This window comes from Penicillium oxalicum, chromosome II, assembly GCF_001723175.1.
Source record: "Penicillium oxalicum strain HP7-1 chromosome II, whole genome shotgun sequence".
NCBI classification, from domain to species: Eukaryota; Fungi; Ascomycota; class Eurotiomycetes; order Eurotiales; family Aspergillaceae; genus Penicillium; species Penicillium oxalicum.
Genome location: NC_064651.1, coordinates 2,531,633 through 2,555,098, shown reverse-complemented (window position 1 = coordinate 2,555,098; position 23,466 = coordinate 2,531,633). Strand labels below are relative to the sequence as shown.

Below are 23,466 nucleotides of genomic sequence, written 5' to 3'. Positions count from 1 at the left end.
CAGCCTCGCAAGACGGTCCGGAGGTCCGGTGGGACGGTGGTATTGATGAGAGTGGGCACTAGAAGGCGAATGATACTCGGCCCATGATCTGTGGAGCGATAAGGGAGAGCAAAGGGCAGAGGGGGGGGGAGAGAGGGAATTGGGGGAGAGAATTGACGAGTGAGTTTGATGGAGGGGGGGGGGGGGCAGAGGTGCACGATCGCAGATGCCGACTCAATCAGAGCGGGAGGAGCGGAGTGAGCGGATTCTTGTAAGAACTTTGACCAAGCGGTTCGAACGAGGCGAGGGGTTCCACTCTCGTTCTCGACCACAGGAAGAGAGGTGCAGTCTGCAGCAGTGCAGACCCCGGAATGAAGACCGAGGACTGGAGGTGTGTGCGGATGCGCGAGTATACAAGTGGACGGCAGGATGAATCGGCGTCACGGTGTGTTCCTCAATTCAAGGTCAAAAGTCATGGAGTTCCTGATGATCAAAAAAGTCGTCATGTATCAGGCTGGGGGGCGTGAGATGATGATGGATCTCCTGGATCTCGTGGATCATGGTTGCCGCCACCCTCGTCCAGTATACCAAGAATGGAAGCGATGGATCGCACTAGAAGTCGTAGGCGAGTCGAGGAGTCTCATGAACCAAAGTGGACACCTGCCACACGTGTCTGTCGCTGCCCGTGTCATTCTCACCATTCCGCCGTCTCTGCTCGATTTCCCCCTTTCACACGTCAAGACCAAATCTGGACGCGGTTCGACATGAGTCACCTGACCGAGACAGAATCAGAGTTCATTCGCCGAGGCGGTGGTTTTGCTTCTTGAAGTTGATTGATTTATTAATTTATTGATATTTGAAAAGGAAAAATACATGCTTGTCCAGGTTCACTCTTCTAGCTGTCAAGACGTTGTCTCCACCGCATCAGAATCAAATGAAGACCGGACTTTCTGCAGCGCATGTGGCACGGGGCACGAGTGCAGAAACAACGGGTCCAAAGTGCATGGTGATATGGGGCCAGGAGAGAGGGTCATGCACGGCACACCGCGCACGGAACATATGGGGAGAGCAATGCCCACGGGGCAAGCCTTCGTGCAACCTTGGGACGGTGCGAGTCTGCAACGCTACGATTGGACTTCTGGGCAGCTGAACGACCAAGTCGACCAAGTTGACCCGCTGCGGTGGTGGAGGGTGATGGTCACTCAATATTGAACACACCGGTGTCACTAGAGAACCGTTCGGAACGTGCTGTATACCGGTGACAGCTGGCTGTAGGAATGTAAAGGTACTGTACCACCAGTGGTATTACACAGATCACGATGTATCTGGTATGATGGCATGGCCCGCCGAGAGGATGGAGAGGTGTGCAATCGTGGACTCTTCAAAATCCGACCCCAAGTTATCGTCCAATCTGATGGAGGCTAGGTTGGGGCTGTCTCACCGTCGAGGGGATGAAAGAGGCAGAAACTCTTAAAACTCGGCAGTGTGCGCCACCTGCATTCTGCAGGGGGGACGCGGGGAGGTACAATCATTGTAAATGAGAAAAAAAAATTTACCTACGGCCGCAGGAACTGGAATTGTCATGGAAACCCCCCGATCGGCTTCATCTCGATTGCTCGTCGCCCTCTCCGAGCTCTTCGAAAATCAAACCCCCTCGTTCCACTGCGTCGGACCGCCATCGCCGCCAGCTCAAATGCGATTGGCTCCATGCTTACAGTAGCGAGAGTGGACTCCCCTTTGTGCTTATTCTGGTTTGGGTTTAGCGACGATCAGCAGAGCGGCTCTTTCCAGCGACCGGGTCCTGCACAAGGAGGAACGAGCCAGTCAGGACACTTGAGTCGGGGAGAGAGTGGAATCAGTGGACACTCGCGGAAAGACCATCTTGAGTAGGCCGAATCGACAAACAAGCTCAACGGGGTCTGCAGGTCCGCAAGTGAAACTGGGATCGCCCAAGGATTGACACTCGGGCAGAAATGACCGTCCTGCATCGCGGTATCGTTGCCCGCTGCAATCTCCACGACGGCATGCACGTTCGACAACAATTAATTTTAGAACGACCGAGTCCAGTGGCCCCGGGAATTAGTGGTCGACCGTTCCGAGTGGAGACCCACGAAGATCGGTCCCAACTTTGCACTCAGTCGTCCTCCTGTAGCGTGCGAAGGGGCCGAGTGCATACTTGAAACATGACATTCAGCCATAAAATGCTGATCCGAAGAAGGGGGTAACTAGAGGCCGTGTTCCATGCAGAGACGCCACGTCCCAAGCCAGAGAGCGTGGAAGATCTAAAGGTTGCTCTTGCTGAGGGCCGGTCTTGTTGGGTCGGTGCTGGTATGGAAGGTCTCGTGCGCTTGCAATCAGCTCTGGTCTGTCGGCCATGAAATCTCATGTCAAATTCTACATGCTCTGTGCATCTGTCGAGTTGTTCAGTTCAATGAACCTCGTGGCCGGATTAAGTAACAGTCCATCCAGGTCGCGCATATTGTAGGCTCCACTTTCGTCATCTCGTATGGGCACCGGCTCGGGCATATTCCCCAGGCGACTCGTGAAGCCACGTGAAAGGAGTAGGCCGGTCACCCTTGCGGCCTTGATGATTCCGACTGTCTGATTGTCCAATCCTCCAGCCGCCTCGGAGAGGGTGCTCCAGAACGTTTCCTCCAACACACCATAGTCGTCGTATCGGATCCAACCATTCTTCAGATGGACCTTACTGATCAGTCGTTGATGAGAGTGAAAGTTGAGGCCAAAGGGCGCAATTTCAGCCTCGGCCCAATCAATCACTCCAACCAAATTGCACGATTCATTCACTATGAGATTGCAGACACCCAAGTCTTTATGAAGGAGTACCATTGGGAGCGAAAAAATGGCGGGTAGCAAGTTGATGGACTCTTGGATTAACGGGCGGAAGCGATCTGGAAGGCAGACAAGGAGTAAGCCTAGATCTCTCTCGTATCGACAACGTAGGTCGTCGTGGTAGGATTGATCAACCTTCTGCGGGGTCTTCCAAGAGAGGGCAAAGAACCTAATAGGATACGTGATAAGTAACCAAAAGAGTCAGTAGGTCTGGAAACGTTCGAGAGCTAACCTCGCGACGTCTGTGACCAGATTCTTCCGCCAGTGAGAAAATTGGGCTGAATTTTCAGGCACTTGGCCAATATGTGCCAGGATAAAATCCAGGTAACCAATGCCGCGTATTCGGCTCATGGTATAAAGATAGAGGGGTTCCTTGCCCTCAATCTCTTGCCCCATCACCCCTTTGAAGACTACCTCAGGCGCCAAACGGCCGTAGATCGTTCGGGCAAGGTTGGCAATCTCTATTCTCAACTGATGCGACTTTAGGCGAAATTGAGCGACGAATTCCGCATTGATTCCAGCGTAGACAGTGTAGCTACAGACACCTTGCACGGGCACCGGAACGGCATTGCCTCCAAGATGCTCCTTCGCATATTTATCGCAGTCAGAGCGAGACACTGTGGTCTTCTCAAAGAAGTTGGTTATTTCTTGATCAAGAGAGTACTCCAGATCATTCGTAGCCATGTCGGACAGGAACGATGCCGTAAAGGGAGACGACAGAAGACTCCAAGTGGCTTGATAGACTTGTCCCCCTGTGCTGTTCCGGGCAAACAATTTTCCTGACAGGTTCTCACGCAGACACAGCGAAAGGTACAGTACATTTCTCTGCGCCAGGATTTTACGATATCTAGTCACCAGGCTGGCATAACTAATAGACGGTCTCATTGGGATTCAAAAGAAAGCACAATGTGCCATTCATCAGCTTGATCATTCTCTCCCTACACTCGATTTTGTGCCAAGCCCCGAATACGCTCGCAACAACGTCCTTATTTGGTTGGAGAAAAAGAAAACTAGCCCTTTTAGGACATTTCTCAATCATTTTCAAAGCACATGCATACCTGAAGGACCAATGCATACCCACCTTCCAGTACACATGTACTATGCAGAGCTCTAAACACATTATGATGCCTCCGTCTCAATCCAGACTATTGAATGGTCTTCACGGAGATTTTAAGCATGACCGAGGACCACTCCAGAGAAACAATTTCCACTTCAAGCACTCTTGCAATCGGTCACCATCATTCAATGTCTGCTGAGAACGTGCTGGATCCAGCAAATTCCACGATCAGTGGTGCTTTTTGAGGTAACCTCCTGTCTATCGTTGCGCCCCCGCTTGCCACCAGTCTATAAACGGTGATGGTGGAACTGTGCCGTGCATGAGGTACCCTTCCCGGCAGTGTGGACATTCTGGATGGGTTCGCCCCCCCCCCCCCCCCCTTCCTCTCCACACGCCGTCATCACGATATACTCTCTTGGGCATCTTTTGAGAAGATCCTATTGTTTCACCTCGCTTCCTTCAAGGATGCGGATATTCCGGGCTCCAACGGTTCTATCCTAACCTCATCGGGTTTCTGTTCAATCCATGTCACAACCACGTTTTTAAAACACCATGTAGATCCATCGTTGATGGGGCGCAGTGATCAACCATTCTGTCGGTACTGGTTCTCCTGATCAGATTCCTCATTCGTCAAGGCATCCTGTATCCTGAACTACAAAGTGTACAAGCCCCCCTCATAAGGAGATTCTGGATAGGGACGTGCACCTAACCGAAGTCTTTGGGCTGCAGGTTTCATACATGCCATTAATGATAGATCCTCACTTTGACTGTTCCGGTTCCATAAATCTTCAGGGGAGAATCCATGGAGTTTTATAAAGGAGGTACCACCTATGCATAGAACACTTTGCAACTCCCCATATTGACCCAGTATCGATGTGTTTCCTTTCCATGTTTTCGGAGTAACCGGGATCATCAAACATCAATTGATCTATGGATACACCTCGCGATGTTATAATTTTTTTTTAAATTTGGACTTTCATCATTCATGAAGAGTGCATCTCAAACGAGCCACCATTGAGTAAGCTGTAGCTATCCTAGCTGAATGATAAATATCGTCCATGGAGTACTGTAGTAGTACCCGTGCTGTCCAAAGTCCATCTCACTCATCAGGCACTCGCTCCGTGGATTCCCATCCAGGGGCCTGCAGCGTGCAGTCGGCCACGCCCACCCGGCTTTTGACCAAATCCAGTAGCTAAATAGAGATTGACAGAGTAGAATCATCGGCACACATCCGGGCGCTGCCATCATTGATGGTCCTTGGTAAGAATTACACCTATTTAATAGCTACCTGTACTAAGCCATTGCTTCACGCTGGCTTGCTTACCTCTGCGGGATTTGAAAAAAAGGTGGAGACACACATCCACCCCGCTCTCCCTTCACTCTCAATCTGAATTCTTTGATTCTTTTTCTTTTTGACTTCTTTCCAATTCTTTTCTTTTTTGCGCATATTATTTCCTCTTTTTCCTTTCCATGGTTTTTCACGATCCAGGCTTGGACCACAGCGATTACCAGCGCTTCCGCAGCCTTGGAAGAACCCCGTCTTTGAGCGCTAGCGGATGTGATCGAACGGCTGCGTGAGCAGTCGGATCTTGATCACACTCCGTCTCCGACACTCGGATCAAGACAGCGTAGCCCTACGCACGGGGGGACACATGGAGCAGGAACTTGTCTCTCCACTTTTTGTGCTGAGCACAATCAGTAATCTCAGGCGAGGGGAGTCAAATAGATACGATATAGTCTTTCCAAAGATGTCAGTACATTTCGGGCTGGGTTTTGTGGTGGGTGATGTGGGCTCAAAGTAGTTAGGAGTCAGCCCCGAATCCAGAATGACTGCGAGGTATATACTGATCTGCTATATGCTTGACATGCTACTTGGAATAACATCAAAACTCGTGTACAAAATTACTTTTGGCAGAGTGTTCATCCGGACATTCCATCTTCTGTGTATCGTTCACTGGATCAATGTGGTGGATGATCCCCTCGGATTCCACTTCGGGGGTCGCGGATCTGCGAACGGCCCCCAACTATGGTGACAGACCATGGTTTGAAAGACTGAGGCGACTTGGTCCCGAATGAACTTGGATGGACCTGGTTCGTTCTATGGATGTAAGCGAGACATGCATCTAGGTCATTGACCATGGAAGAGGTGATGATTCTGCGTCGATCTCCCCGGCTAGCACCCATCGATGGTTACTGTGTGCAGCAGCGCTAGCGGTACATAAAAACCATATGCTGCCAACGCTTCATGCTTTATACACGATAGCCATAATCCCAATCAATGACGTTGCATTTTCCCCTTCAATCCACAAGTCATTGCAGCATCTGCAAGTTTGACTCGATAGTGACCCTGGTGGCGTCTTGGCAACAAGCCCTACCAACCCAACCCACATGGCTCCCTGCTCTGTTTGTTTGACGCTCTATTTCGCGCATGACGCAAGAATCAAAATTGATCATCCTTAATATTCTCTTTGGCGGAAATTCTGGACTGCCATTGTTCGCCGATAGTTTGGTCTAGACGCCAGCTTGTGGACTAGATCAAAAATTAAATCTCCTTTAATACATGTAAATCCGTTGCGCAGATCTCGACTGTCGCAGGTCGATTCGGGCCACGAACCGTACCCACAGTCAATCCAACGCCATGCCACATGCGTGACTTGTTCGATGATCGGACTGAAGTCCCGTCCAAGCCCAGGGAGTGACCAACGATAGCCTGATACCCTGATTCCTTTTTTTTTCTTTTCTTTTCTTTTTTTTTTTGATTTGTGTTTTCTTTTTTAACCCATGCTCGCCACGTGTCGCTGTGATCAGTCAGATTTGTCCGTCCAGTTTGCAGCGAGTACTTTAGTCACCAAGGCTTAGCGTGGGCATGGTCATACAGTAGTCATGCATATGTACAGCGCATGGTCATGCGCCAAGTGTTGCAGGTTGAGACTACCTTGTTGGCTGACTCGCTACCATTACCTACCAGGACGATGTATAATCATGATGACATTGACATGATGATTATCGTACTCCTCGCCATGGGTCGTGGTGCAAATTCGCAAAGGTCAACTTTATCACGAACCCTCAGGGCTCGGAAGTGGACGACCGGACGATCTCTGCCAAGAATAATGGATGCTGCACCGTGCCGGAGTTCAGTCTCCATCGCTCTGGCTGGGGGACTTTGAGACCTGAATGAGTGTGTATCGCTAATTGACTAGTATTCTCCTCAGGCCATGCTTCTCGACGACTGCTTGCAAAGTCGGTGGATTTCACCATTCTTCAACAGAATTTGATGAGTGCTCAATTCCTCCAGTAGTTTGAAATCACATTGATCGCTTAAAGGTCAGGAAATTGGAGGCTGGGATGGAGCTCTGTACATGCTCTCGTGTACCGTCTTCCAGTTAAACACGGCAATCGACTGGAGACATGCGCGGATCCTCGCCCATGAAAGCCGACTCTGGAACTAAGGCGACTTGCACGTGCAAAGGCCAGAGTAAAAGCGACCCCGAGTCGATTGCTATAGTTAAACAGACACCGTCAGGGGCTCTCTCCTAGGTGCCATAGCACATTGAAAGACCGTAGATGAAGTGCCCTTCTGGACCTACGCAAACCTGCCTTACTGCACTTAGACATATGCCAGAGAATAATTTATGCCGCGCCTCATGCCTCGATTAGGACGGTCGCGCCGCGCTCCGCAAAAGTCGCGTGCTGAGCATCTCACCGCCTTCGGTTTGTGTTCAAACTTCGAGCTGTCAGTCGACAGACTGCGAGGGCGTGAGCAATAGCCGACGATACTTTTTTTGCCGTGCTGAATCTGGGCTTGTGTTGATTTTTCTTCCTGACTCTTCAATCATTGTCGAATTACCAAGTCTCATAACTCGCGGCCAGTGCATACAAACGTCGTCGCATTTGCGGCTCCAGCGGCAATAACAACCTTGACCCAGTCCCGATACGAAATTCGGCGAAGCTGGCCAACATCGGCAACTTTTGTGAATTCGACAAGCTTCATCAGCTGCACCCTCCTCCCCTTCATATGAGGCTCAGAAGGGTGGTGAAGCTCTCGCTTGGGTGGTGAGACAGGAAATCGATTACCGCTACACAATGCGACAGACCCGTGTCACGACCGAAACACCGTGCATCTAGACATCGTCGCGAGTGCGCATGATCCTGGCTTTCTGAGGACCTGAGTTACGGTCAGAAGCTCGGCCTAGAAATTCACACCCAGAGCTGTCGTCTCATATTCTCATACTTGGTGTACCCTCTTTCCAACAAGGTGGGCAGCGATGCCTGAGCGAAACCACGCGAATCACGCCAACGGTGCGACGGATGCAGACGATACGACTCCCGCCATGACCAATCCCTATGAAACGAATCCCGATGCAATCCCAGTCGACGATCCCTTTCTCGCTCAAAGTGCGCACTATGGTCGATACACCCCGAGCGCCGATGACTTCGTACCCGCCTCTCAGCACAAGCATTGGTATCAATCTGACCCGGAATCAAACACTTTTTGGCACGATGTGGCGCGCAAGTTCTGCACACCCGAGTATTCCCTGAATCTCTCTAGCTCCAGGGAGGCTTTTGCGGTCGGGAGTGTGATCATTCGCGTGGACGGCGATCCAACCGAGGCTGCAGCCGCTGACCAGTATTCATGTGTGAATGCAAATGAGTTCTCTGCCGCGCGAAAAGCAGAAGATTCGCTGAGGGAGCTTGGTATTGTGGTGCCGGTGATTTATTTTTGTGGTACAATCGAAGGCAGAAATGTGACGGTCGAATCTCGCATTCCGGGTGTGGCCTTGGATGTGGCATGGCGGTATCTCTGTGCGGATCAAATCCTGGCCTTGAAGAATCAGTGTCGTCAGATTATGCACCACTTGGGATCAATAGAACCGACACCGGCAGAGCCTTCCTACGTGTGTCGCGGACTCAATTCACAATTGGTGCCCTCCGTGTCGGATCGAGAGCGCGATATCCTCTTCGCAGCACGAGCCTCGGACGAAGTTCTCAGCCTGGTTCATAATAATCTCACCCCAGCAAATCTCATTGTCAAGGATGATCGAATAGTGGGGATTACTGGATGGAGGCATAGTGGATACTTTGGCTTTGAACGGGCCAAGATGGTACATCAACAATTCAGGGATTGGACTTGTCATGACGGTGAAGGAAGTGAGGGCACTACGTGGCAAGACCTCTATGATCATTCTCTGGACCGGGACGGTCACTCTCCACTGGTGAAGCCCGAGCCTTCTGGTGGTATCACAGAAAAGTTCCCTCCCAGCGACGATCTCGAGACCAAGTCTGTCGGCTTTGATGGGACGAATGACTATTTGACATCGAAAAAGCTCGCGAGCCTGAAGAATGGGAACACATCCCGCGCCTCGTCTACCGACCGGTCCTCCCCTGCGACCTCGGTTAAAGCCCCTCCGAACAAAAAAGGATCGTCGGCAGCTACGAAAAAGGGCACCGCGAAAAAGCCGGTCCCCAAAAAGCGCAAGGCGAACGACGCTGATGCCGACAGTGTTGACGGGCGTCGCTCCAATACACCGGCTTCTCGGACCGGCAAGGGTTTGGGAAAGAAGCAAAGCTCCGTATCTATAGCGGGGTCCCCCGCTCCTGAAGATAAAAAGAGGCGAAGCAGGATGCAACCACGCAACGATGAGGATGAGGATGAGGAGGTTGAAGACGAGAATGAAGTTTTCTGCATTTGTCGGCGACCCGACAATCACACGTGGATGATTGGGTGTGACGGTGAATGCGAAGATTGGTTCCATGGCAAGTGCGTCAATATCGATCCTAGAGATGCCGAATTGATCGACAAGTACATCTGTGAGTATTTCTCCCGGACAAATCACCCCATCGACATCAGTCTGACCCATAATTCCAGGTCCTAGCTGCAGCAATCGAGACCTCGGCTGTACGACGTGGAAGCCCATGTGCCGTCTCCCTGAATGCCGGAAACCTGCTCGAGTCACCCGGAACAAGCCCAGCAAGTACTGTTCCGACGAGCATGGGAGGGAGTTCATGGCTCGACACGCTCGTAAGACAAAGCTTGGATCCGCGCGAAAGGGGCAGGAGGATCTGGGTAGCATGGGTGGCATTTTGACTCCGCCAGACCTCAAGGCCGCCATTTCAGGAATCAAGTCGATCGATGAATTTCGGGGGCTGGGTAACGTAATTCTATCGTCGCCCCTGCGAACGCTCCGAACAAGTCCCGCGTCGGGCGTGAAAAATGAGGACAATGCGAATGCCTCTGATCTGTTCTCCAGCGTCGACGCTGACGGAGTGGAATACTCAGCAGACGAAGCAGCCAAGATCGCCAAACTTCGTCAGCGGCGTAGCGATCTTCTCCATCGGAAAGAAATGCTATCAGCACGCTCGACCTTCGTGGGGCTGTTGCGCCAGCGAGCCAAGGCAGTTGTCGAAAAGCTCAAGCAGAATGAGCCCAAAGGTGGCTGGAAAGATATATGCGGCTTTGACGCCCGCCTCGCATGGGCTGATGAGGAATTCGACCAGTGGCGGCTCTCTCACGCAGGTAAGAAGGCACTGGCCGAGGGCTCTCCTGAAGCCATGGCGGCCAGTTATCCGACTGGAGAAGATGCCGATGGCGATGTTGCCATGGACGATGACGAAAGCCAGCAGAACTCCTTGAAGTTTATAACGCGTGGTGTTTGCATTAAGAAAAGATGCGAGAGGCACAAACAGTGGGTCAAGGTGCAGCAGCAGGATATCATATTTGAGGAGAACGCCGCGGAGCAAGAACTCAAGAGGTTGGAGCAGGAAGCCCGTTCAGTTGCAGAGCGGGCCGTGCTCCGAAAATGGGCAGAGACGGAGAATGCACCTTCGCCCACCTAAAGACAGGCACCCTCGGTCCTTTCCATTTCTCGTCTTTGCCCGTCGCATCGATAAATTGCCTGCAGGAGAGATCCCGATTCCCAATTTCCGGGAGAAAATCGACACGAGTGTGCGTCAACACAGACACAATAAGCTTGATACCCCCATATACACAAACTTTTTGGATGAAACAAAATTTTGGTTTCTTGTATTCCGGTCAACGAGTAAGAAAGCTTTGCATTTGTAAGAACGCTTGATTACCTGGTCTTGTACGGGTCAGTAACCATTCTCGTAATTCGAATCGCAACAAAACTGACTCACTGTGCCTGAAAGGCGAACCTTCATCTCTACCGCCTCGGGGTCCAGATACCCCATTTCCCAAGGCCGACACCAGTGCGATCCTTGATCACTTCCGCGACCTGAGCGGCTTTGACATCCGACAGCAAGATATGTGTATCTATCCCTTGGTCCAACGTTTTCATCAGAAGCGTCCACAGTAGCGGGCCTCCGGGCGATGAAAAAACAGAATGAATACTGTCCTCGCCTGGGATCTTGGTTGCTTCCTTGCGAGCCCTCTCGGACGGATTACCATCCACTGGTTGCGAGATATCATATTGAGCGGGTCCAAGGCCGGATGTGTTGACGAGGATGACGGAAAGCCAGGGTGCATACGTGCGTGCCAGAAGATTCACACTGCGGAGTATAGCTCCCAGTAAAGCTGTTCCTCGCAGTGGATTCGATGCCCGAACGACCGCTTCAGCCAGGGTATCCAGACCGGCTATAAGGAAGATGACAGGGCTTTCTAGCTCCACGGGCGAATCTGCGGACCGCCGCGTCTGCCGTTGCTCTTGGAGTTTTTGGAGCGAGTCCGAGACTGTATTGATAGCTTGCGCGGCATTGGGCAGAGACTGCACTGGAAGTAACTGCACATGATCGAGACGCTTGAGAGCCTCTATCTTCGACAACGCTGGCTGATGGGAAGATGTCGTGGTAGATTGCAGACCATGGAGCAAGAGCCTTGGGGACAGGGCGTCAAAATTGCTCGGGTGGATGATGAACGCACAGGTCTCCGACGATGGAGTACGAACAAGATGAGATGTGAGAAGATAGCGAGGAATCTGTGAAAACTTAGATTCAGTCCATTCTCGACCAGAGGCATGAGTTTTGTTGGATTTTATTACCTGGCCCACGTATTCATCTGTGTCCTTGCTTCGCGATCTCAATCTGGAGAATCCAATGACGGTGCCGCAGCGAAAGACTCCGGCGATATTATTCTGGATGCCTTTCTCCCAATCGTCTTTCAGATTCCAGCTTCGTTCTGAGGTAACATCATAATTTGACTCCTCACTGTCTGTCAGGTCCGTTGATGGCGCCTGAAGCAATGTGTGTGCAAGGATGGGGTAAGCGGGCTCTGCAGCGTAAACGCTGGGGTTGGAGCTCATTGCACAAGTGAGGTTGACAGGTTCTCCCGACGATCGATGCGCCACGCTTTTTCTTCCCCGGAGGAGATAGCGGAGGAGAGCCAGAAGAAAAAAGTAAGAACTGCAAAAGATGGGTCCCGTCAAAATTGTGCGCCGAGAGGATGATAAAGAAAGTTTGGAGGGGTGGATGGAGGTGTGAATGATCGAAAAGGTGATCCGCCGAATCTGTATGATCGAAATCTCCCGCCTTCAAGTTGCCGAGCGACGCCATCAAGCCGATCGGCAGCTCACAATCGACTATCTAGACCATAACAATTCTTCATCTTGTCAAAATCAAACCTCCTGAGAATTACATGGGATATTTTGAGAAAGCTTGCGTCGCTTTCTTAGGAGCACGTCGACCGCTTCGTTTTCCGCGTTTCTCTCCTCCCCTCCTCGAATCTACGGGGCCTTTTTTTGGTAGTGGTAACGAACAAGATATTTCATGTTAATGAATCTTATTATTGTTCATATTTTATGACGTGCGCTTCATGTTTATTCCAGGCCCAGCAGTGGGTTTCATGCCAAGACGGTTCTTCTCCGTGATACAGGGTTTCCCTCCTTTTCCCTCTCCCCATAGTCAGATCAGGCAGGCTGTGATGGTGGAAAAGGCCAAGTCTTCGCGGCTGCTTGAGGCGTGAGCTCTTCACTCATTGTTTTGATATACAAGTTGTACAGTTCTCTATTTGCCTCTTGGGTCGCTTCCCAGCGATCATGTGGAACCCAGCCGCTATCATCAGTGAGAAGCTGGCTCTTCACGAGATCACACAAATCAAGCCTGTCCTTATATTGCAATTTTGTTCATCGTACCTTTGGAGCTCAGTTTCTGATATCACAAATGGGCATTTTCCCGGGAGCCCCAGCAAAGACCAGTCCTGAGATAAACGAATCAAGCATTGGCGCAGGGGGACCAAGCTACTCTGGGAGAATAGCTGACAATAATCGAAGGGCTCCCACAGCCTGGAGTCAAGTTTCATAGCATTGCGTATGCGCTTGTTATGAGCAAGACTGGACATCTCGTAATACTTCGACCGCAAAGCCATTTTCTTGTCGTTGATCGCCTGTTCGTTTTGCTCAGAGCTGAGGCCGTCGAAACCGTCTGGTAAGCTGGGTACATTGTGGCCAAGAATGTAGTTCTTGGGTGGTGTGAAAAATTCGGGGAATCGAGCTTGGATGAATCAAGGACATATCTGAGATGATTGCCAATCTATAATTCCTTCAATAACAATGGGCTCATTCGGTGAGACAAGTATGTTTCCCAGATCTAGATCAGTATGCCATATGACGGGGTCTGAAGTATCAATCACGCGTAGGTCATGAGACAAAGTCGGCAGTATCATGTTCACTCTTTTCAGAAAACTTTCATATTCATCGATCGTCTGAGATTCGTCAAACTTATGAAGTTGATGTTGCACCTCGGCTCCTGAATTTGCAATATGCGCCAGCTCTCGCTGAACAATCGATAGCGTATATTCCGAAAAGCGCTCCCCTGCTGTATATCAGTACTGATCATCCAGATTTTGAGTCACATAGCACAGCTCATAGGGACACTCACAAGGTCCCATGTCTTTTGACAGCGATTGAAATATGTCAGCAAAGTTGCCATGCGACTAGGGCCGTTTGCAGGACGGACCAATGCAAAACAGCCCTTCCGGATCTAGCTCTGGAGGGAGCGGGTACTGTCGACACTTAGCAGGTAGTGAGTCACGGAGAAAAAGACTGCCATACGCTGGAAATGAGATATTGCCCAGCTCTTTCTCAATTTCCGTAACTTGATCGATTATCTTGTAGTGCTCCAATGTATTCATTGCCTCTCACTTCTCTGACAAGCCAACTCCCCTGACCTTTTCCATAATGCTAAACTCCGCACCAACTGGATTGGTAGCGTTAGAGCTCCATGCAAACATTTCTGGAACCCGGATTGACGTCCTTGACCGCACTAAAATAAGGATATATAAGCTATATGCCAGATCAAGTTTCACACGCATCCACTTAATATGGTACATACGAAACTTTAGTGTGGCGACTTCAGAAGCCGTGGTCAACGAGGGTGGACCGGCATTTGGACATGGGATATTTGATATGATCTCGTTGCCATCGTTCATGGTAAGAAGGAAAGCTTTGTTGAAGTTTCCCTCCAGCTTGACAACACAAACACATTCTGTTGAATCGTCAAACTGTGCTGCAGCCAGGCGACAACGATTTTCGAGATCAAATTTCACATAACGCAGCTGCTGCTGGGCCTTTTCGTCAACGAGCCATCGACCTGACGTATATCGAAATAGATCTTCGGGTTTCCCTAGGACATCGAAGCCTCATTAGTCATTTGAACATCTACTATCAGCTAGATAGAGGCACAGAAACTTCAGTTGCTATACCAATTTGGTTCAGGACAGGAGACGCTTTCGTCGACATGCTTAGGGGAGGAACTCGATTGGGGCGCACGACCGCCGCATTAGAAGTGCAACGAGTTGCAGCTTGGGCACTGAGAGAGAAAAACGTTGCAGGTATCCGCCCAGATGTCAGTTGAAGTAGATATTTAGACGATAGATGCCCCGGCATAGTAAGGATGAACCCCTGACAGACGCGAGAATCAGAAAGTGCTCGTATGATTCCGCCCTTGAAATCGGGATTAACCTTTCCTTCCGGTCTGCCTTGATTAAAATAAGGCACGCGATGGAATGTATTGAGTTATGGATTACTCCAGTCGAGAATAATAAGACGAAATACAACTAAAAGGAGTATCGCGTGTATTTGAGGGCAAGCTCTGATATTTGGTCGAGATAAGAATATGAGGGAGGATGTGATACCGGGACCTTGCTCACGTGAGGTCTTACTTGCGTGAGACTATCAGGGAACGCCGGCGACACTTCTGTAGCGCCCATGGCCTTACTAAGAGCCTACTGAAAAGAACCAACTTTCTCCTGGTAATTTTCAAATTACAGTTTCACTCCATTCTGTGGCGTCGCCAAGTTCCTTCTCCATCGTGTGTCCAGTTGTTGCGAAATCCCTCGTCCAAGGTCCTTGTGAGTTGCGATCGCACTGCCTCTATATGATAATCACGACTACAAAACTCCGTCACTGAGGGCACTGTGCGGACTTGAAAGCCAATGATTGAATAAGAGGATTCCAGCTCCATCCACGGGTCATTCTGATCCATGGAGCCACGCTGCTCAAGCTCTGTGGCCCGGTCATTGTGCCCCGGGGCCAGTTGCACGGTCACCACGCGAAGCTGCGGCATGCGTTGCATCACAGCACATATGTGATCTACATGATTATAGAACGGAAGCACTGCGATGTACGTCAATTCCCGCAGTCCCTGGAGAGATGTACTGAGCTTGGGGGTTGGCGGCACGCGTAGGAATTCCTTTCCCCACTGCCCCAGCACCGAGGGGACCTGTGATAAATAATATTCGTAGTGGTTGTATGCTTTCAAAGAGGAGCCCTCGTTGAAATAGAAAGCAGTCCACGGCCGGACACCGAGAATCATGGTGGGGCTGTTCGTACGGGAGGTGTGGTAGGCAGAAGGGTCGCCATGCTTGTCTTGTGTCAATTGCAAGATCTGGAGGCGAATTTCAAACGCCCAGCCATCTTTCTCATCGATTGTGGTGTCGAGAAGTTCACCAATGACCCGAGGTGGGGCAAGTATCGTGATCCGATGGGGGTCCAGAATGTTGAAAACTCGTGCTAGTTGGATACAAGTGTGCGGTTGAACCACGTAGTCAGTGGGGAGGGATATCACGACAGATTTGACACGCGGGCCTAGCTCCCATCGGATGAAAAATTTGCAGAAGCCATCCAGATTTTCGTGGAGGCCGAGGCGTGCATGGACGAAGAGACGCGGGCGGATCAAGAATGCGAGACGGGAGCACGATGCGGCCAGGTGCTTCAAGTTTCTCTCGGACGATTTCGTGATCGAATGCTCCGGTTTCTGGTAGACTTGATCCTCCGATGGAGGATTATGGTCCAAATAGAAGAATACTTCATCGAGAAGCTCCACTGGAAGAGACTCTAGCGGAGAGGACATGGTGCGGCTGTTGACGCACTGTGCCGAAGTCTCATTTCTTCAAAGCGGCATGGCGAAGTGACCCAGCCTGATTACGATGAAATGATCAGAATTTTTTAGAGACGGTGACAGTTTTCACTCTCGATCTGTCTCAGTCACTGTCAAGGCCGTAATCCAATCAATATGATTCACTCGTGACTTCGAAATCGAACACTGGGGAAAGGCTGAACAGTGGATGGTTCAGCGTTGAAATCAACCAGCGCAGGGTGAGGGGTTAAGAACATCACCCCACCATGTCCACACAGCGAGTGTGGGGTAATGAAAGCCAAAGGATTGGAGTTCGTTCTCGTCTGAGACCCTTCGAGTGCAATGATCTGAGCCCCCTTTGAAGTACTAAGCCATCGCTTTTACGACCCAAGGAAGGAAATGGCGACTACTTGTAGTTGCAGTAGCTACCTTGTACCATGTGGGGTCCAGAGAGGCTGGGTACTTCGATGACGCTTATCCCAGCGCTAATTGAACCAGGTACCCACCCATGTCGTAGTCCATATGCGCAGCTTTAGTGTATCTGATTCGCTATTGCGATCGGCACTTGTTTGGCTTCATACTATTGAAACAATCGACCGATGTCCAATTAAGGGACTGAGCAGATGGCCTGGGAAGAACAATGTCCCCACGTCGGGCTGTGCGCTCATTACCGTATCCAGCGTTCGAATCCACAGATAACAAGTCGCCGAAAACTAGTAGGACTCCTTACTTGTTTTCCATCCAATTGTACGAAAGCGTCGGCTCAATCGCAGCCGGCGTCAGTCTCGGTTCGCAACTAGCGTGGCAGAGTAGGTCCATTGTGGAGAAGGATGGCCAATTTTTACCATTCCAGCCGAAGGAGCCAGCGGAGCGGTCGCTGAAGATGGCGGCGAGACGGCAAATGGCCTTGACTGGGATTGCCTTAGGACCCTTGCCCCTTTTCTTAACAATTAAAGAAGGTGAAAACAGGTTCTTCCCTTATGTTCTTTTCCTTCGTTCTCCCCTGACCAGTCTTGAGACGCTTTGTTGGGTATAGGAATCGGATCTATACGGTGGGTCCCCCCCCCCCCCCCCCCCCCCCGAAAAGGAAATTGATACATTGGGGGGGTGCTTCTCATAATAGAGCTAACACGGTACTGAGAATATTTAGGCAGTGAGCCAAATTGAAGTTGATACATATTATGGCCCCTCAACTCCATCAGCGACCTCCCTTCCGCGCCGAGCACCTGGGCTCGCTGCTTCGCCCCCAGGAGCTCCTCGAGAAGAAGACGGCCGCAGAAAAGGGTGAACTTCCCGAGACGGATCTAAAAGCAGTCGAAGATAAGGAAGTTCAAGATATAGTGGCAACCCAGCAGAGTTTGGGATACCATGCGATATCAGATGGCGAATATCGCCGTCACAGTAAGTGATTCAATATCTTTCTGGTGTGGACTCCGAGCCAGAAGGCAAAGTGATTAACTCGAGCCTAGTGTTCTGGGGGACCTTCTTCCCCGGCCTGGATGGCTTCGAAGAGGTGACCGACTTTGATGTCGAGATTTTCCGTCCATATGCTCCGGACATTGCGGCCTTCTTGGAATCCGGCCACAAGCCTGGCGAGACTGTCCTGTGCACGGGCAAAATCAAGCATGTGGGCAGCACATATGTCGACCAGTTCAAATATCTTGCCAGCCTTGTCCCCCAGAATGAAGTCAAGAACCTCAAGATCACTCTGGCAGCGCCAAACTGGTACCACTTGCGTTATCGTGAGGGTCAGGCGTATCCGAAGGACGTGTACGCCAATGACGAGGAGTACTTTGGTGATATTGCCAGGGCCTGCCAGGCGGAACTTAAGATTCTATACGACGCTGGTTGCCGCAATGTTCAATACGATGACCCGAACTTGGCCTGTGAGTATAAGAGCTTGGACTGATTCGAATCGTGAGAAGTTTGAAAAGGTATCTTGCGCTAACCTCAGTTTCTTGCTAGACTTTTGCTCTGAGAAGTTTCTGAAAGGCTTCCAGGAAGACACTGCAAATGTGTACAATGCCGAGGATCTGTTCCAAAAGTACATTGACTTGTATAATGACTGTTTGGTCGGACTGCCTGACGATATGCACGTCGGCGTGCATCTGTGCCGCGGAAACTTTGTGGGCAGCCGTCACTTCTCCGAAGGTGGCTATGACCGCATTGCCACCAAGCTCTTCCAGGAGCTCAATGTGCACACCTACTATCTCGAATACGACACCCCGCGTGCCGGTGGCTTTGAGCCCCTCAAGCATCTTCCAGTCCACAAAAATGTCATTTTGGGAGTGGTGACTAGCAAATTTGCCCAACTTGAGGACAAGGAAGAGATGAAGAAGCGAGTTATCGATGCGGCCAAGTTCATTGCAGAGGGAAACAACATCTCCCTTGAAGCTGCGCTGAATCAAGTCGGTGTGAGCCCCCAGTGTGGCTTTGCTTCTCATCGGGAGGGCAATGCCATCGACCGAGAAGGCATGATCAACAAGCTGGAGCTCGTGCGACAGATTGCTGATGACATTTGGCCTGATCAGCCTTGAAGTTGCCTCGCAGATGAGCAAGAGTATGGACTTTCTAGTTTCCTCATGCAACAGATTTCGGCCGGGAATTGATTCTTGACATTTTATTGCAATGGCACTTCTCACTTGTGACGAGTCGTCCACATGCGATACTCTAAAACAATGAATTTTGAAAAAAAAATCTAGACCTTTCTGCTTTGAAAAAATCGAGTCCACAGAGTCATTCTCTGCAACGGGAATGAAATTTGGCAACATGGTATAGTATTGTATCAGAGCTGTGGATTCAAAATTACCTGAGTGGAACAAAGTCCACACCCCCAGATACCAATGCCATATTTGAAGTATCAAAAATATCTTGTATTCAATTCATTAGCAAGTGTGTTCCTCTATCAAGCAAGTGCTCCCCTGAGCTAGTACAAGTGATACTGAAGGCCCTGTTGCTACTCAGCCGGGCCCAGTATGTTCGACTCCTTCACAGCGGATCTCTTCCGAGTATGCTCGTTCTCAATCTGCCCCAATATTCTATCAGCATCTCCAAGGCTGGCAGAAACAAAAATATGCTCGGGTCATGCGCGCAGACTTGCATGCAACTCACCTCATAGCGTGGCTCTTCCTGCGAGGCCTCAACCATGCGGCCGGTCATGGTTGTGTTATGAGTGCTCACGTCACGTATGACTCCAACACTCTCACTGGTGTGAGATTCTCGTCCTAGATATAGAAGGACGCGTCAGGAAAGACTCGGCAGATTGCTCCATCACAGTCGATGGTGGGAGTGTAGAAGATCAAATGACTTACCACCCACGGGCTTGTAGGTCACTCGCTGTCCGGTTTGAAAGGCAGGCATTGCGTTTCTCGACGGGGCAGAATTAATGAGGATGGAGAGGGGGGGAGAAATAGATGCGCAGAGTAGCGATGTGAGAAGAGGGTTGTCTTTGACTTTTGACTGCAGGGTTCGATTTGCCGGAACAGGACCTGGGATGTCGAAACAAGCATCACTTATACCTGTCGGTGGCGAGTCTGAACAGCTCCAATTGAGCGGTTATGAGAATCAACTCACGTCAGATGGATCTTAGATGCACGTGTGGAGGGCCTGGTCCTCAAAATTTCGCAAAATAGAGAAAGGAACCATGAGCTTTCTGTGGATAGCAGCCTGTCGGAAAAAAGGGCCTGAGAGTGCCGGTACACGAATATAAGATCCAGCTTGGATCAAGCATCAACATGACACACTGGCGCTGCCATCGGAGAACATTTGCGGTCATTCATCTCGTGACTGCCTACGAATCGGAATTCAACTCCGCAGTCCTCGCGTGTCGGATTAAAGAGCGCAGGCTTCAATCAACAGCACGTCACATTCTTGGGCTATTAAATCCCCGGCCCTGTCTACTCTCAACGCACAAGTCATGCTCGTCCTATCTTCGGGGCTCATTGAAGCTAATCCAAGTCTGGATACATCAGGAGAAATCGCCGGGAGTAGCTGGCTTCATGAATCGGACAATGCCAATTGTTGCAATGATATAGCGAACCAATTATCACGATATTAAATATGTAATTGCGGACGGGGGTTGAAGTTCCGCATAAGAAACAGAGGGGATATCATAGACAAGAAGAGAAGCGCACAGGTCAGGTGGAACCCTGTGGAAAGAAGAGTGCAGCTGCGGACAAATGAAAAGACCCAAGGAAAAGGAACAGAAAAAAAGAACATGTAGAAAAAAGAAAAGAATTATACCGGAGCACGGGGGAAATATCATGCTCCGGAAGCTGCGTCGTCTTGTCATCAAAACACGGACATTAATCGAAAAGAGAAAAGTAGCACTTTGTCGAATGCGAGGTGTTGTACACGAGGCTGGCGAGGTAGCCTCCCATGGTCACGGCGGGGCAAGAGTTTATTTGGCGGTTTGGGTTTTGACGTTGTTCGAGAGCCACGCCTGCAAAGTGGAGACCGTGCGGGTCAGCGATTGTTTTGGTCCGGTCGGGGAACCAGGCACGCGGCGCAGGAATCGACCTGCGCCAGGATGATAGTGGTGAAGAAACTTGATTGACTTACCAGACCCTCGAAAATACCGGTTCCGTCCGTCGCCACACTAGGCGCGACATACCACAGCTTGTCCTTCAGCTTGGTCAACTGAAGTTGTTGGGTGATCTCCTCGGGACTCAGATCTGGAAGACGCGGACAATGGAGTTAGTCAGGGGGCGCAGGTTTGAGGAGTGAACACGAAATCCTCAAAGGGGAATCCATGCTTGCGAAGCGATACACGTACGTCCAGAGATATCTTGTTTGTTGGCAAAGACCAGAAGCAGCGCGTCCTTCATTTCACGATCATTGATGATCTTGTGCAGCTCTGACCGCGCCTCCTCAAGTCGGGCCGTATCGCTGGAGTCCACTACGAAGATCAACCCCTGCGTGCCCGAGTAATAATGCCTCCAAAGGGGTCGAATCTTGTCCTGACCGCCAACATCCCACACGTTGAATTTGACGTTCTTGTAGGTCACGCTCTCGACGTTGAATCCGACGGTAGGGATCGTAGTGACGTCCTGGTTGCTGAGCTTCAGTTTATAGAGAATGGCTGTGATGTTTAGTTTCAGTTGCTTTCAATGTTAAGGAGCAGTCCACTTACTAGTCTTTCCCGCAGCATCTAAACCCAGCATGAGGATACGCATCTCCTTCGTGCCGAAGATCTTCCCCATCATCTTCGATACAGAGGCACCCATCTTGGCGTGGTGATAAGGGAATTGGAATTTGTAGACACAGTCGTGGCGAAGCCCGCGCAAAAAGACCAATTCGAGCAAGAGCAGATGATAAACCAAGGCAATCAATTCTCCAGAATGACTACCAAGGATGGAGGGGGGGGGGGAATTCAAAGAGGCCAGCACTCAAGAAGAACGCAAATTGAGGCGGGGAATTGGAAAAGGGGCATAGCTGAGTCAGCCTGACCAGCTGCCCACGGCAGCCGCATTAAGGGACTCAGGGCAGCGTCTCACCCGCGTGGGTACTGGTAGCGGAAAAGTGTCTCCACCGTGTGGTCATGTTCCCCTTGCAATGGCCCAGATTTGGCTAGGGACTGCCTGTGGATAGGGCATTGGTCCTTCTGGTGTCCGTTCAAAGGTCCTAAAAGAGATTAAATTCCCGCTTTCACCACAATCGTATCTGCTTTCTATGGACGCAGGGAACAGGTCTCGAATGGAGTCTGCTGGTTTTCCGTGGTGCGCTTCCACTGCATTCATGAACATTTACTTTGCTATGGGAGAATTCCCCACATCAATCTCAGTCAGTAAAGGGTGGGCGACGCTATTGAATTATTTCATACCTCGGTTGCTATGAAGGGACCGCCGAACTGGCGGGATGCCCGATGGCATCCACCCGCCTCAGCAACAAACCCCCGGCCTCTCCTCAGGCAGATGTAGGTCTAAGCTCTAGCTGCAGCTACTGTCAATGCTTTGTATTTTCAAGGATGAGTTGGCCGGAAAAGACTGGAGTGTCAGACTTGAATGATCATGTCAAGTTATGCAACGACCTCGACATTCTCTCTTCATCGCCAACCTCGGCATAGCCATGGTTTTTTTCCTCAACTATTTCAAATAGAAGAGTATAAGGATAGTACCTGGCCCAGCTATTTGCTATGTATCTCCTGCAATATCCATGGTTACTGGAATATATGTATCCTGGCTGGGCACAGCTTGGCTCCGGCGTGCATCCGGAATCCAGGCAGGCTGTCGTAAGGCCCGATAGCCATGCAGAGATTCATTGCTACAGATACAAAGAAGGAAGGAGATACCTCGATGCAATGAGTGGGGTTCTCATCTGATTGCAGAGCTGAGAATTGAATCAGTTAGGACAATTTGAGCATCAGCTTATCTATGACCAAGACTAAGTATTCGGGAGTTCACGTTGAAGTTTGACTACCTTGAGGCTTCCACCTAGACCTACCTGCTATTTCTCTTCCAGTATCAGTGGCCTAGATATGTGCATATCTGCAGCATACTGCGACCCAGTGCACTGGAAACAAAATGGATTAATGTTGGCAACGCCCAAAGTTTGGCATCGGATCAGCACCGGCGTCCGAAAATGTGACCTTGACAGGTGTTGATCGCCATTTTTCAGTGCCGGCTGACTCAAAATAATAGATGCGATTATGCTGTGATATTTTGATAGTCTCATCGACACGTATGTACCCTGAGAACCATACCATGCATACCGGGGAGGCAAGAGGAAATGCATTTGTTATTTTCCCTTTAAAGCCTATCCTATAGTATTGCTGGACCTAGGAGGCCATGTACCTAAAATAAAGCCTCGTTGCTAGGCTACTTCAAAAACATTTGATGCTTTGTGTAGGTTGGTGGTGGAGCCACTGAATTGGAAGAGCCGATGCCTGGGAAATTCAGTGATATAATCACACTGGAATAACCGAGGAGACAAGATAATCTCCATGCTCGTAGAACAATCGTTGTTCAGCAAAAACTCCATGCCTTTGAGAATCATATAAAAATAAGTAACCCTCCAGGAGATTGGAGTAGCCCACCCTAGATCTTTTCCCAATCCATCAAATGCATACGAACGAACCACTTGATTCACACGCTTTAAACACAATATGTTGGCAAACAATTATCGATTCAACGTATTTCCAACTCTCGATTCGCCACCATTTTTGAGAAACGGCGGAGGTTCAAGTCCACGAATAAATTAGATCCACTGACCTGGCTTGTGGAATATTGTTGCGTCATGGCTGAGCATAAATACCTACTTAGTAACGCTCAAATTTT

At 50.2% G+C, this 23,466-nt stretch overlaps 8 protein-coding genes across 8 annotated transcripts; 2 read left to right on the top strand and 6 right to left on the bottom strand.

The window, feature by feature from the left end:
* Positions 1 to 2,373: 2,373 nt before the first annotated feature.
* Positions 2,374 to 3,513, bottom strand: POX_b02770 (uncharacterized protein; the record flags this gene model as incomplete). Its single annotated transcript, XM_050111679.1, has 2 exons — positions 2,374 to 2,998; positions 3,062 to 3,513. The coding sequence occupies 2 exons, from the start codon at positions 3,511 to 3,513 to the stop codon at positions 2,374 to 2,376; spliced, it is 1,077 nt and encodes a 358-aa protein (XP_049972025.1).
* A 4,638-nt stretch (positions 3,514 to 8,151) lies between these two features.
* POX_b02769 (uncharacterized protein) lies at positions 8,152 to 10,720 on the top strand (the record flags this gene model as incomplete). Its single annotated transcript, XM_050111678.1, has 2 exons — positions 8,152 to 9,694; positions 9,753 to 10,720. 2 exons carry the CDS (start codon positions 8,152 to 8,154, stop codon positions 10,718 to 10,720), a joined length of 2,511 nt encoding a protein of 836 aa, XP_049972024.1.
* A 326-nt stretch (positions 10,721 to 11,046) lies between these two features.
* Positions 11,047 to 12,141, bottom strand: POX_b02768 (uncharacterized protein; the record flags this gene model as incomplete). Its single annotated transcript, XM_050111677.1, has 2 exons — positions 11,047 to 11,817; positions 11,881 to 12,141. The coding sequence occupies 2 exons, from the start codon at positions 12,139 to 12,141 to the stop codon at positions 11,047 to 11,049; spliced, it is 1,032 nt and encodes a 343-aa protein (XP_049972023.1).
* A 1,832-nt stretch (positions 12,142 to 13,973) lies between these two features.
* On the bottom strand, positions 13,974 to 14,574 carry POX_b02767 (uncharacterized protein; the record flags this gene model as incomplete). Its single annotated transcript, XM_050111676.1, has 3 exons — positions 13,974 to 14,098; positions 14,168 to 14,458; positions 14,538 to 14,574. The coding sequence occupies 3 exons, from the start codon at positions 14,572 to 14,574 to the stop codon at positions 13,974 to 13,976; spliced, it is 453 nt and encodes a 150-aa protein (XP_049972022.1).
* A 532-nt stretch (positions 14,575 to 15,106) lies between these two features.
* On the bottom strand, positions 15,107 to 16,186 carry POX_b02766 (uncharacterized protein; the record flags this gene model as incomplete). The annotated part of the gene is made up of 1 exon (XM_050111675.1): positions 15,107 to 16,186. The coding sequence occupies one exon, from the start codon at positions 16,184 to 16,186 to the stop codon at positions 15,107 to 15,109; it is 1,080 nt and encodes a 359-aa protein (XP_049972021.1).
* A 1,187-nt stretch (positions 16,187 to 17,373) lies between these two features.
* On the top strand, positions 17,374 to 18,729 carry POX_b02765 (uncharacterized protein; the record flags this gene model as incomplete). Its single annotated transcript, XM_050111674.1, has 3 exons — positions 17,374 to 17,593; positions 17,662 to 18,078; positions 18,158 to 18,729. The coding sequence occupies 3 exons, from the start codon at positions 17,374 to 17,376 to the stop codon at positions 18,727 to 18,729; spliced, it is 1,209 nt and encodes a 402-aa protein (XP_049972020.1).
* A 419-nt stretch (positions 18,730 to 19,148) lies between these two features.
* POX_b02764 (uncharacterized protein) lies at positions 19,149 to 19,552 on the bottom strand (the record flags this gene model as incomplete). Its single annotated transcript, XM_050111673.1, has 3 exons — positions 19,149 to 19,217; positions 19,304 to 19,416; positions 19,504 to 19,552. 3 exons carry the CDS (start codon positions 19,550 to 19,552, stop codon positions 19,149 to 19,151), a joined length of 231 nt encoding a protein of 76 aa, XP_049972019.1.
* A 1,039-nt stretch (positions 19,553 to 20,591) lies between these two features.
* Positions 20,592 to 21,417, bottom strand: POX_b02763 (ADP-ribosylation factor 6; the record flags this gene model as incomplete). Its single annotated transcript, XM_050111672.1, has 4 exons — positions 20,592 to 20,710; positions 20,770 to 20,865; positions 20,967 to 21,272; positions 21,324 to 21,417. The coding sequence occupies 4 exons, from the start codon at positions 21,415 to 21,417 to the stop codon at positions 20,592 to 20,594; spliced, it is 615 nt and encodes a 204-aa protein (XP_049972018.1).
* Positions 21,418 to 23,466: the final 2,049 nt, after the last annotated feature.